The sequence below is a fragment of the Poromitra crassiceps genome, assembly GCF_964638095.1.
Source record: "Poromitra crassiceps genome assembly, chromosome: 17".
In the NCBI taxonomy this organism is placed as follows: Eukaryota; Metazoa; Chordata; class Actinopteri; order Beryciformes; family Melamphaidae; genus Poromitra; species Poromitra crassiceps.
In genome coordinates, this window is record NC_139635.1 from 28,732,378 (window position 1) to 28,745,985 (window position 13,608).

General features: G+C 46.5%; 1 protein-coding gene across 1 annotated transcript in view; it reads left to right on the forward strand.

The window, feature by feature from the left end:
* Window positions 1-11,873, forward strand: part of phlpp1 (PH domain and leucine rich repeat protein phosphatase 1) — a gene marked incomplete at its 5' end in the record, with an annotated part of 95,021 nt that extends 83,148 nt beyond the window's left edge. The window contains 8 exons of the mRNA XM_083653748.1: window positions 133-288; window positions 1,075-1,275; window positions 2,014-2,176; window positions 2,282-2,412; window positions 3,667-3,780; window positions 7,422-7,616; window positions 8,187-8,415; window positions 9,043-11,873. Of these exons, the coding sequence (XP_083509874.1) occupies window positions 133-288; window positions 1,075-1,275; window positions 2,014-2,176; window positions 2,282-2,412; window positions 3,667-3,780; window positions 7,422-7,616; window positions 8,187-8,415; window positions 9,043-10,371 (2,518 nt within the window). The 3' untranslated portion in view covers window positions 10,372-11,873. The remainder of the gene's footprint in view (window positions 1-132; window positions 289-1,074; window positions 1,276-2,013; window positions 2,177-2,281; window positions 2,413-3,666; window positions 3,781-7,421; window positions 7,617-8,186; window positions 8,416-9,042) is intronic.
* Between the last annotated feature and the right edge of the window lie 1,735 nt (window positions 11,874-13,608).

Below are 13,608 nucleotides of genomic sequence, written 5' to 3' on the forward strand. Positions count from 1 at the left end.
CTCTCTCTCTCACTCTCTCTTTCTCTCTCTCTCTCACTCACACTAATGCACCACTGGAGACTCAGTCGAGCACGTCAATTTATCGTTGATGTTCTGGTAGTGACCCATCCGTCTGTGCTCTTGGTGCCGCAGGTTGCTATGCAGCAACAGTCTGAGGAAGCTGAGTGCAGGACACAACCAGTTGCAGAAGCTGCCAGAAAGGGTGGAGCGCCCTCTGCTGGAGGTTTTAGACGTACAGCACAATCAACTGGTGGAGCTGCCCTGCAACCTGTTCCTCAAATCTGACAGGTAAACATTAACCTTGGCCTGCAGGTGATTTGCTTTCATCAGATACGGCACCAAACGTCTTTCAAAAGGAAGATTAAATATAGGAAAAATACAAACCTATTAAGATGGTGGATGGGAATTATGAATCAGATTGAAGGTACATTCGGAAGTGTCCAAGGTTATTTTATTATATTTTTTGCAGGTGTGTGTGATAATAAAGACATCCAGATCAGGGAAATGCTTGCACACCATATAACAATCAGGCACAAATGATAGATTTTGATGGTGGCAAAGAGTCAGAATTCACTAAGAATTCACTGAGCGTGCAACACTCACTGTACACTCTTGTTTTTGCCATTGTTATTCAAACCTAGGGCTGGTTGATATTATGGACAAAATCAAAAACAAATACCTCCATATCGATATTGCGACAATATTGTAGGGATGACTATTGGTGCGTTCACAAAATAGTATTTTACACAATGATATTTTTGATAAATAATCATCAGTAATGTGGATATATAATCACTTAGATTTCAGATATTGTAATATGGTGATATGGCATAAGGGTTATCTTTTCCTGGTTTTAAAGGCTGCATTAGAGTAAAGTGATGTAATTTTCTGAACTGACTGTTCTAGCTGTTCTATTATTAGCCTTTATATATATATTTCCCAGCCCTATTCAATCCTCAAGTTCATCATTTGTGTGTGTGTGTGTGTGTGTGTGTGTGTGTGTGTGTGTGTGTGTGTATTTTGAGTGTTACTCTAGTCTTACAAAACAATCTGAACCCTCAATTTCCCTTACAGTTTGCGATCTGTGAACGCATCAGCCAACAAGCTGGAGCACCTGCCTCCATCCAGCCTATCGGAGGAGAGCCACAGCATCCTCCAGGAGCTGTACCTGACCAATAACCGGCTGACAGACAAGTGTGTTCCCCTGCTAACGGGCCACACACACCTCCGAGTGCTGCACATGGCTTACAACCACCTCCAGACCTTCCCAGCCAGGTAAGACCACACACACACACACACACACACACACCTCAGAGTGCTGCACATGGCTTACAACCACCTCCAGACCTTCCCAGCCAGGTAAGACCACACACACACACACACACACACCTCCGAGTGCTGCACATGGCCTACAACCACCTCCAGACCTTCCAGGGCAGGTGAGGGATTGTTTATGTGTGACACCGCAGTGTTGTAGTCAAGTCACTATATCTCGAGGTCGAGTCTCGAGTCCCCAGTGTTTGAGTAAGAGTCCAGAGTTACACACACATGCCTGCCCTTGCACGAAATGTATTAATGGTATTAATATAGTTATCAAAATCTTATTATTTATTATTTAATTTAATTTAATTTAATTATTAGGGCCTATTACAACAACAACAAAACAAAACAAAAAACAGTCTTTATCAATTAACAAGTCCTAGTCCTCATCTTCAACCTCTGAGTCCGAATGCATGAATGTTCGAGTCCAAGTCAAAGTCCGAGTCATCAGTGCCCAAGTCGAGTCCTGAAAACGAGTCCAGGACTCCGACTCGACTACAAAACACTGGTGCACACAGTCTCATTCACACGCTCTCACTCAGCTAGCCAGCCGGGTTACTCACACTCTCTGTTACTACTCACATTTTACACACTTAACTCACCCACTGCTCTTACCTCACCGCTCAGTAAACTCACCCACTGCTCTTACCTCACCGCTCTGTAAACTCACCCACTGCTCTTTCTTACCTTCAGTAAAATGGCCAAGCTGGAGGAGCTGGAGGAGGTGGACCTGAGCGGGAACATGCTGAAGAGCGTGCCCACCACCATCATGAACTGTCGGCGCATGCACACGCTCATCGCCCACTCCAACGCCATCGAAGTCTTCCCCGAGGTCATGCAGTTGATGGAGATGAAAGTAAGCGCCAGTGGTGGTGACAGCTGTGTGTGTGTGTGTGTGTGTGTGTGTGTGTGTGTGTGTGTGTGTGAGAGAGAGTATTAACACCTTCTCCTGTGTGGTCAGTGTGTGGACCTGAGCTGCAACGAGCTGAGTGAGATCACGCTGCCGGAGAATCTGCCTCCCAAGCTCCAGGAGCTGGACCTGACCGGAAACCCTCGTCTCAACCTGGACCACAAGACGCTCGAGCAGCTCAAGTATGGCATCATCATTCCCTGCCTGCTTTTTGCTGTCTGTCTTGTTAATGTGGATATGCACATTTTGCACATCATATTATGTGCTTTCATTTCCATATATTGTATGTAAAATATGTTCTTATTTAGATTTTCTCTGTTTTATCCTATTATTTGCTGTTACAATAACACAATTTCCTCATTAAAGTTGCATCTACTCAACCGATATAATCTAGATTCTACAGTAATCCAGCCATTCCCAACCTGTGGGCCGCGAATGTATTGCAAGTAGGGCCGCCAAAACATTACAATCTTTGTCAATTAAAATATATATATATTATTATTATTATGAGAATTAGGGATGTTCATTTTGAAAAATTTCCAAAATCGATAATCGGTGAATATTAACGATCAATTATCGATCATCGATTTTATTAATACTTAGAAAATTTTCAATATTTTCAATATTTTCAATTTTTTTTTTTTTTTTTTTTTTTACAAAATGAATGCCTATGGCAGAAAATACGAAAGACAACGTGTTCTCCTCAATGAACTCTTTATTTCAATGTGTCTCCTCTCCAACACTGCTGTCCCCGGCGCATGCCGGTGTGAATTTCCCATGTTTAAAACAGTTTTGTTGGCACAAAGGCCCATGCCCAGCCAGAAAACTAGAGACTATATGAAGCTCCACCTCACGTTAGTCGGCTGTGCAATGGAGTGGGGCGAGGAGGAACGAATTCCACCCAAACCTAGTCCAAAAAAAAAAAAAAAAAAATTTAATAATTAAAAAATCGATCCAAATGCCACAGGATCGATTCCAATCCTTAACGATCGATTATCGATTTTCGATAATTGATGAACATCCCTAATGAGAATGCATTTCTCCATTGTTGAATGATACCATTATTTAATGTGTAATCAATTATTCATTAACTAGCCCATTGCAGGCAGCCCCTCACTTTAGTTTCTGATTTCTGTGTGTTGCTGATGGACAGCTCCTTTTATTGTTAAAATAAAAAAGTTCTCTGAGAACACTATTTGGCCTCCGTACTGTTTATGGTCCAAAGTGGGCATTTTTGAACATTTTTGAGATTTCCATGGGCCATGAGTCGCAAAAGGTTGGGAATCGCTGATCTAATCATTATATACGAGAGAATCCACTCCCTTGTGAAATAGCCTATATGGAATACTGTTCATAGTTCATGGATCTTGCCTTGATACGATACAGGGATTTGTAAGTAACAGTCTGTCTTCTTGTTTGTTTGTTTATTTCTTCAGTAATATCCGCTGCTTCCGTATTGATCCGCCTCCAACCTTTACATCGAATGAGGCTTCTGGTGGGCCTGCTGTGTGGAGTCATGGTTACACAGAGGCCTCGGGCGTCAAGAACAAGTGAGTTTAATCCCATCAATGATCCACACCTTGACTGCATCCTGCCAGTGCAGGGAAGAGACTCATTAATCCTGTCAATGATCCACACCTTGACTGCATCCTGCCAGTGCAGGGAAGAGACTCGTTAATCCTGTCAATGATCCACACCTTGACTGCATCCTGCCAGTGCAGGGAAGAGACTCATTAATCCTGTCAATGATCCACACCTTGACTGCATCCTGCCAGTGCAGGGAAGAGACTCGTTAATCCTGTCAATGATCCACACCTTGACTGCATCCTGCCAGTGCAGGGAAGAGACTCGTTAATCCTGTCAATGATCCACACCTTGACTGCATCCTGCCAGTGCAGGGAAGAGACTCGTTAATCCTGTCAATGATCCACACCTTGACTGCATCCTGCCAGTGCAGGGAAGAGACTCGTTAATCCCCTCAATGATCCACACCTTGACTGCATCCTGCCAGTGCAGGGAAGAGACTCGTTAATCCTGTCAATGATCCACACCTTGACTGCATCCTGCCAGTGCAGGGAAGAGACTCGTTAATCCTGTCAATGATCCACACTTTGACTGCATCCTGCTAGTGCAGGGAAGAGACTCGTTAATCCTGTCAATGATCCACACCTTGACTGCATCCTGCCAGTGCAGGGAAGAGACTCGTTAATCCTGTCAATGATCCACACTTTGACTGCATCCTGCTAGTGCAGGGAAGAGACTCGTTAATCCTGTCAATGATCCACACCTTGACTGCATCCTGCCAGTGCAGGGAAGAGACTCGTTAATCCTGTCAATGATCCACACTTTGACTGCATCCTGCTAGTGCAGGGAAGAGACTCGTTAATCCTGTCAATGATCCACACCTTGACTGCATCCTGCCAGTGCAGGGAAGAGACTCGTTAATCCTGTCAATGATCCACACCTTGACTGCATCCTGCCAGTGCAGGGAAGAGACTCGTTAATCCTGTCAATGATCCACACCTTGACTGCATCCTGCCAGTGCAGGGAAGAGACTCGTTAATCCTGTCAATGATCCACACCTTGACTGCATCCTGCCAGTGCAGGGAAGAGACTCGTTAATCCTGTCAATGATCGACACCTTGACTGCATCCTGCCAGTGCAGGGAAGAGACTCGTTAATCCTGTCAATGATCGACACCTTGACTGCATCCTGCCAGTGCAGGGAAGAGACTCGTTAATCCTGTCAATGATCCACACCTTGACTGCATCCTGCCAGTGCAGGGAAGAGACTCGTTAATCCTGTCAATGATCGACACCTTGACTGCATCCTGCCAGTGCAGGGAAGAGACTCGTTAATCCTGTCAATGATCCACACCTTGACTGCATCCTGCCAGTGCAGGGAAGAGACTCGTTAATCCTGTCAATGATCCACACCTTGACTGCATCCTGCCAGTGCAGGGAAGAGACTCGTTAATCCTGTCAATGATCCACACCTTGACTGCATCCTGCCAGTGCAGGGAAGATACTCGTTAATCCTGTCAATGATCCACACCTTGACTGCATCCTGCCAGTGCAGGGAAGAGACTCGTTAATCCTGTCAATGATCCACACCTTGACTGCATCCTGCCAGTGCAGGGAAGAGACTCGTTAATCCTGTCAATGATCCACACCTTGACTGCATCCTGCCAGTGCAGGGAAGAGACTCGTTAATCCTGTCAATGATCCACACCTTGACTGCATCCTGCCAGTGCAGGGAAGAGACTTGTTAATCCTGTCAATGATCCACACCTTGACTGCATCCTGCCAGTGCAGGGAAGAGACTCGTTAATCCTGTCAATGATCCACACCTTGACTGCATCCTGCCAGTGCAGGGAAGAGACTCGTTAATCCTGTCAATGATCCACACCTTGACTGCATCCTGCCAGTGCAGGGAAGAGACTCGTTAATCCTGTCAATGATCCACACCTTGACTGCATCCTGCCAGTGCAGGGAAGAGACTCGTTAATCCTGTCAATGATCCACACCTTGACTGAATCCTGCCAGTGCAGGGAAGAGACTCGTTAATCCTGTCAATGATCCACACCTTGACTGCATCCTGCCAGTGCAGGGAAGAGACTCGTTAATCCTGTCAATGATCCACACCTTGACTGCATCCTGCCAGTGCAGGGAAGAGACTTGTTAATCCCTTTAATGATCCACACCTTGACTGCATCCTGCCAGTGCAGGGAAGAGACTCGTTAATCCTGTCAATGATCCACACTTTGACTGCATCCTGCCAGTGCAGGGAAGAGACTCGTTAATCCTGTCAATGATCCACACCTTGACTGCATCCTGCCAGTGCAGGGAAGAGACTCGTTAATCCCCTCAATGATCCACACTTTGACTGCATCCTGCCAGTGCAGGGAAGAGACTCGTTAATCCCCTCAATGATCCACACTTTGACTGCATCCTGCCAGTGCAGGGAAGAGACTCGTTAATCCTGTCAATGATCCACACCTTGACTGAATCCTGCCAGTGCAGGGAAGAGACTCGTTAATCCTGTCAATGATCCACACCTTGACTGCATCCTGCCAGTGCAGGGAAGAGACTCGTTAATCCAAGCCTCTTGGGAATGCTCATCGTTTGATCCACTTAGATGATCAGATCGCTCACATATAGAGAATGGCTGAGGCAACGCTTAATGAAGATGTGAAACATGAATGTTCATGAATCTCTACAGCGTTTGCAGTCCAACACGTTTACATGCATGCGTACGCAAGGAAATTAGAGACATTTTGTGTAATGGTTTCAGACATTCATGTTTGGATGCTTGAGGTGCTGCTGATGCACATACGCTCGCATGAATCCTAGTGGTCACTGAAGAGGCGTATGCATGCACTGGAACATGTTTCCATGGTTACTAGTGTGTGGAGAGATGGCTATGATCAATATGAAAAAAAGGGAGAGGTTATTGTGTTCTTATTTACAGTCTTTGAAGCCATATTAGTTGTTGTCCCCACAGAGCTTATGACTGAATGATTCAAAGATGCAATATCTAACCTTTAGCATTACTATTATATTATTATAGCATTAAAATATCTAAAAACGAGTAGACCTATGTTATATATATATATTCTTTAGTTGTGCACGTACGTACATTATCCCAATTGTTTCCAAAAGTGCTCAAACCCCAGTGAAATCCATAATTTCATATTATATCAATGACACGGACCGTTTCAGCGACTCGCTTTTTGTCGATGATGTCATCACAGCGCCAGCTGTCATTTGGATCTCCGGTCAATTCTGGACTATTTTCTTACTTTTTCAAGTCACATCACTGTCATTTTTTAGATATTGGTCATTTTTAACTACCGTATATCTTTTGACTGGATGATTTTAGTTTTAACGTGAAGTTGCTTTATTCAGCGTTTTGACCTGTTGTAATAAGAGACCTGTTTGTTTTCGGAGAGGAGGAGACGTCTGCGGATATCGGCTCCCGGTAAAAACCTTGTGAACAATGAACAGAAGGAATCCTAATCTCATAAAACGGCTCGGATAATTCCGCACTACTGCGCCATGACACCTCATCTTCTGTTATTGTTTTGAGTGTGAGACCCCATAGCGGCAGAAAATTACATATTGTACATTTAATGGTAATAGATTTATTTGTATTTTTTTTATTTAATCTTTTGTTTGCATTTCCTCTCCAGGCTGTGTGTTGCGGCCCTTTCAGTGAACCGTTTCTGCGGCAGTCGCGAGGCTCTGTACGGCGTGTTTGACGGGGACAGGAACGTGGAGGTGCCCTACCTTCTGCAGTGCACCATGAACGACGTGTTGGCTGAAGAGCTGCACAAGACCAAGAGCGAAGAGGACTACATGACCAACACCTTTCTTGTCATGCAAAGGTAGAGGACAGGCTTGACATTGTTGATGCTTTTTCACACTATAAAGTGGAATCAGCCATGCTCTCATATGTCACAAAGCCTCCCTTATATGTTGCCAAATTAAATAGTCTCAAATAATAAATAGTTAGACGCACATTTGTGACACGGCCTGGTGAAAGGAGTAACCGGTACTGCAACCGTGAAATATTACATTATTACAAATATTACATTGTTACATTAAATTATTATTATTAAGTTTAGATGTTGAAGAACACACTCAATATAACAGTTTTAGGATCACTAAATACTTATTTGTCAGCAAACTAAGCTTCTTCAGGGCAAACCTTGTTCACCAACTTTCAGGGCGATTTTCTCTCTTTTTTAGGATTACGAACATTCAATGAGCATATCTTCGTCAACTATTTTCAGATTTCAATGTACGACACATCATTTGGAAGCTTACAATCTGTACTTTCGCAATCTGTAAAAAATAAAAAATGACCTTGGTTCCTACTTGTTACCCACCAGTCCCTGTCACATTTGATTGATTGATGCTTGTTAAACAGTCACCTGACCTCTGCGTCACTACAGGAAGCTGGGCACTGCGGGGCAGAAGCTGGGCGGCTCGGCGGCGCTGTGTCACATCAGGCACGACCCCACCGACCCCGGCGGCTGCTTCACCCTGACGGCCGCCAACGTGGGCAAGTGCCAGGCCGTGCTGTGCCGCGACGGCAAGCCACTGCCCCTCTCTCTGCTGCACAACGTGGGGCTGGACGAGGAGTACCGCAGGGTCCGCCAGCACAAGGCCATCATCACGGAGGTAGAGAAGGCATCCGCTGTGTGCGTTTGTGTGTGGAGGAATGAGAGAGTGCAGTGTTGATTTTAGATGTGCACCATTTCATGTATACCATATTCTCCTGGTGTTGATGCAACAAGGGGAGGAAATTAGCGGGGACTTGGGGCAAATTGCCGGGGGGGGGGGGGGGGGGGGGATCTAAAATTGCATTAGAATTGGATTGACCTTTACTCTGTAGTATTTGCAATGCGTGTCGGATTTTGTTCTGAAGTGCCAAGTGCGACTGGAAAATGGCCAGCTAAGCATCTGTACCTGCACAACCCCCGCCCCCTCCTCCTACTAGCTTATTCACCTCAGTGGCAGGCAGTGCAAGCTAGCTGCCCAGCTAGGTCACTAGCTCACTAGCTTTTCAATATGCAAACCACCCGCTGAGTCAGGACTAGAAACAGATCAAAATCTATTAGAAACTGTCGCTGAGCCTCTCCCGGTCTGCCCAGGGCCTAAACAAGTTGTCACAGAGTCTACTATTGTAGGTTGGAGGACTGTACTTATGTACTGTCATATTTCACAAGGGCAAAAAATACCGTGTTAAAAAAGTTCATTTCCTACCCTGTGATGCACACATTCACAGTTTATCTTTCTTTTCCACAGGACAACAAGGTGAACGGCGTGACCGATTCAACACGAATCATGGGCTACTCCTTCCTCTACCCATCGGTCATCCCTCGTCCCTACGTGCAGACAGTCACTCTCACCCCCCAGGACGAGTTCTTCATCCTGGGCAGCCGGGGCCTGTGGGACGCCGTGTCCCCGGCCGAGGCTGTGGAGGCCATCCGAAACGTCCCCGACGGCCTGGCCGCTGCCAAGAAGCTGTGCACGCTGGCCCAGGGCTACGGCTGCACCGACAGCCTCAGTGCCGTGGTGGTGCAGCTCAGCGTGAGCGAAGACTGCTGCTCTTGCTGCTGCTCGGAGCCTCCCCAGCCGCCTCCCAGCCCCGGCCTGGGCTCCTACCCCCCCTCGGCCTCCGCCATCAAGGAGCGGCCCCACCCGGAGGAGCGGCCCCCGACGGACGGCTCCCTCCCCGTGCCCCCCTCCTCCTGCAGCGAGATCAGCAGCGAAATCAGCACCAGCGAGATGAGCAGCGAGGTGGGCTCCACGGCTTCATCTGACGAGCCGCCTCAGAGCTCCCTGGTGCTGCTGCACGAGCAGCCCCACCATCCTCACCTCCACCCGCACCACCAGGCCCACTCGCTCGCCCTCCTGCACCAGCAGGCTCCCGTCACCACCCAGCCCTGCCAGTACCTGTACCCGAGTTCAGAGCTGCCCTCCTCCCGCAGCTGCTGCGCCCTTCACCCGGCCTGCCTGGCGGGCTCCTTCCAGAGGCAGCTGTCCAGCGCCACCTTCTCCAGCGCTCTGTCTGACAACGGGCTGGACAGCGAGGACGAGGAGCCCATCGCCGGGGTTTTCTCCAACGGGAGCCGCGTGGAGGTCGAGGCAGATATCCACTGCCTCAAGGCTGAGTCCTCGTCCTCCGCATCGCCTCAAACAGCACTACCATCTTCCTCCGACCAGGAGCGCACCCCGCTGCCTCTCCCACCACCGCCTCCCCCTCCATGCACCCCGGAGCCCCTGGAGGAAGGGGTCGACACGAGCCTCGGGGAGGTCGACAACGGGCCGGAGAGAGACGAGTCATGGCAGGGAGGCGGGGAGGGTGGAAAGATGGCGGGAAAGCGGAGGGGAAACGGGTCGGTGGCGCCCCAGGAGAAGAGTCACAACCTGATCGAGGTGGCGGCCGACGCGCCCTCCAAGAAGCCCGGGGGTTACTTCACCGCTCCCGCCCAGCCCGACCCGGACGACCAGTTCATCATCCCTCCTGAGCTGGAGGAGGAGGTGAAGGAGATCATGAAGCAGCATCAGCAGAAACAGCAGAAGACGCCTGGGAGCGATCAGCCTGCCGACTATTATGACACGCCCCTCTGAGCATCACCGCCAACAGCTTCATCTCCCTCCCAGCTGCAGCCTGCACAGGGGGACTGCCCAGTGGTCCGACACCTCATTAGTCCGACACTCCCATAGACGGTCAAATGTTCCGTCGGAGAGCTGAACTGAACTGTTTACAACTGCAGAGGGGGTGTATTGTCGGACCAACGGGTTGTCGAGCCAATGGGATTTTCATTCCCAGGATAACGAGCTGTCGGACTAATGGGATGCCGGTCCAACGGGACATTTGTCGGACTATTGGGGTGTCAAGCCAATGACATTGAACCCCTGCACAGACCACTACCATTAACTTAACCACTCTGATTTTGCAGTACATGGACACAAACACAAAATGCACATGAAAAAAATCCCATCCTACTTTTCTACAGCTTTTCAACAGAACCTCATAACTGGAGTAACATGCACTTTAAGTTGCTCCACCCATTCCCCCCCGTGCCCCCCCCCCAAGCAACCTATATGATAGAACATGCAAATGAGCCCTTTAATGATAACCTACCCCCTTGAGGCACCTCCTAGTGTCCAGGCAGGGTAATGCCCTTCTCACAGACTGTGGAACATTGTTTTTTTATATTAGACAACCAACCGAGTATATAATCAACACTAGTCTCTCTGCAATAGTGTTAGCCTGCCACAACACTTGTTAATATGGATAACGATTCCATGGTTTGTTTGTTTGTTTTATAAGAACTTACCATATCTTTTAATGTGAAAGAAGTGAAGTTGCTGAAAGAACTTTTTAAAACAGAGACACATAATCTTTTTTTATGATCAGTGAACTATGTTGAATGGTACACCAGTAACACCACGCTTAACTGTTGTAGATAGGGCACTTAAAATACTGTATTTCTTCAGTAAATCATGGCTCTTGGCCTGTAAAATGGCATAGAATTTTTTGTAGAAATTTTAAAGACTAACTCCTAGGAGTTGCATACTCTTTATGGTGACTTAGTCACTTTTACTAATCTTCTCTGAGAGAAATGGTGATTCCCCCCCCCCAATGATTGTAAATAAGAGTAATGTTGTATACTGATGCTTTTAAAGGAACTGTACCTGTATGTCGGTGAAGGGTTTTAGTGGTAGGGAGGACGTGTGGTTCACCCAGAGATTGCTTTTATAGAGATATCACCCTCCTTTATCCTACACTGTAGACCCACAAATATCGCACACGAGCACACACACACACACACACACACACACGTGTGCGCAATTGCTATGGTTTGCTCCGTTTTGTTTGCTTGTGATGTCCCGTAGTCATCACTGTAACTAACGCACACTAATAGACACAGACTTTCGCATGCACACGCGCACACACACACACACACACACACACACAAACACACACAGACAGCCTACTGTACACACACAGAGACACACTGATAATTAGTCCCACCTCCCTTCTACAGTAACTGTTATCACCGGCATGACTGTGTCAAGTTCAGTAATACAAACAAATATATCCACATGGAAAGCAGACAACACAAATGTTCCTGTCTTTGGTATAATAAATTTTAAATTTGTGAATATAAGACATGCTGTCCTGGACTTGTTTTTCATAGTGAATTGAAAATCCCAAGTGACTCTTTGGCACATAAGCTCAGTGTTTGCATAGTTTAAACTTGCTCTTAATTAATTCATTAAAAAAAAGTTACGATTTTATAATAATTTATTGTGATTAAGAAGACAATAGCTGTATTCATTTATTACAACACAAGAGGATTTTGAAATCAGTTTTTACATTGCATGACCAGATGGGGGCAATCTTGTTTAATATTATGATCTGCCTTATTCATTTAACATTGCAAGGCGGAGACTGCTAGAAAATTACATTTGAGTTATCAACCATTATTACCCTGATAAACAAAATATTTTGCATAAACATTCATTAGAAAATATTGCTTTCATTCCGTTCAATTTACCCACCAACTGTTATTTGAGGTCTGGTGTTTGCCACACTACGGTCTTGCAGTGGCACTGATGTTGCCCATTGTGATACCAGTGAAACTATCATTGGCTTTCTTATACTTCTTTTTCACACAGATCACAGTGACCACTGTAACTATCAGCATGACAGCGAGTACAGAGAGAGAAGATGCAAGGATTAGGGTGGTCTGGTCCTTGCTGGCTCCCCTGTGCTGACATCTGTCTCCATAATACCAAAAGTCATCGCCCACCACACACCTGGGGGTGCAGAGAATGAGAGAGGAGCGTCAGACTTGAAATTATTCGAAATTCCCCACAATAGAGTACCGCGGGGATGACGTATTTTTGTAGGCTTAACCAGAAATCGCCGCCATGTTGCTTCTTAGGGGGGGAAGGCTATGGGTATTTCGGTTAAATGCATGAAATGAGGTCTGTGGTTAACAAAGGTTTATGGGAGTGGTAATTTGTGTTCAGCAGGATCATCTTCACAAACGAGGACCACTTTTATGACTTTTGAAATGTTTTCTGAAAATCGCTTAAAAAAACGCATTCATCATCATCTCTGATCATTACATAAAATTGCCAGAGTGGCATCTGTCTGTGTTTTTGGTCCCACATTGTGAGATTTGTGATGATTTTGGTCAGTCTATGGGCTCATCAGTGACGTCACTCGAGCACTCGATGATGTCATCAGTGATGGTCACTCGAGCAATTGTGATGTCACTGATTATGTCACAATGCCTATGACATCAGTGATGTCACTCAGCAGTTGTGATGTCAACATGCCTATAACTGACATCAGTGATGCGAAGTTGGGCAATTGTGTGCTGAGTGCTGTCACTCCGTGATTTGATCGGTGATGGTCACTCGAGCAATTGTGATGTCATCAGTGAGTGATGTCATCAGTGATGCGAAGTTGGGCAATTGTGCGCTGTGCATGCCAATAGGGCAGGCGAGGCCACGCAGCGGCCGAGCTGTGGCGAGGTGCTTCAAAAGTCATAAAAGTGGTCCACGTTTGTGAAGATTATCCTGCTAAACACAAATTTCCACTCCCATAAACTTTTGTTAACCACAGACCTTATTTCATGCATTAAATACCCATTCACTTTTCCCCTTACGAACTGAAGTGCTGCTTCCGTACTCATTCCTGTGGCACTCTATAGATGCAAAGATGCAGGCGTACAGGGCATATGGTGTTATTGTGGGGTGTGTGTGTGTGTGTCACACACATACACACACACACGCACACACACCTTTAGCCCACTTGTAGAAAATACAGACATTATATTGTGTATC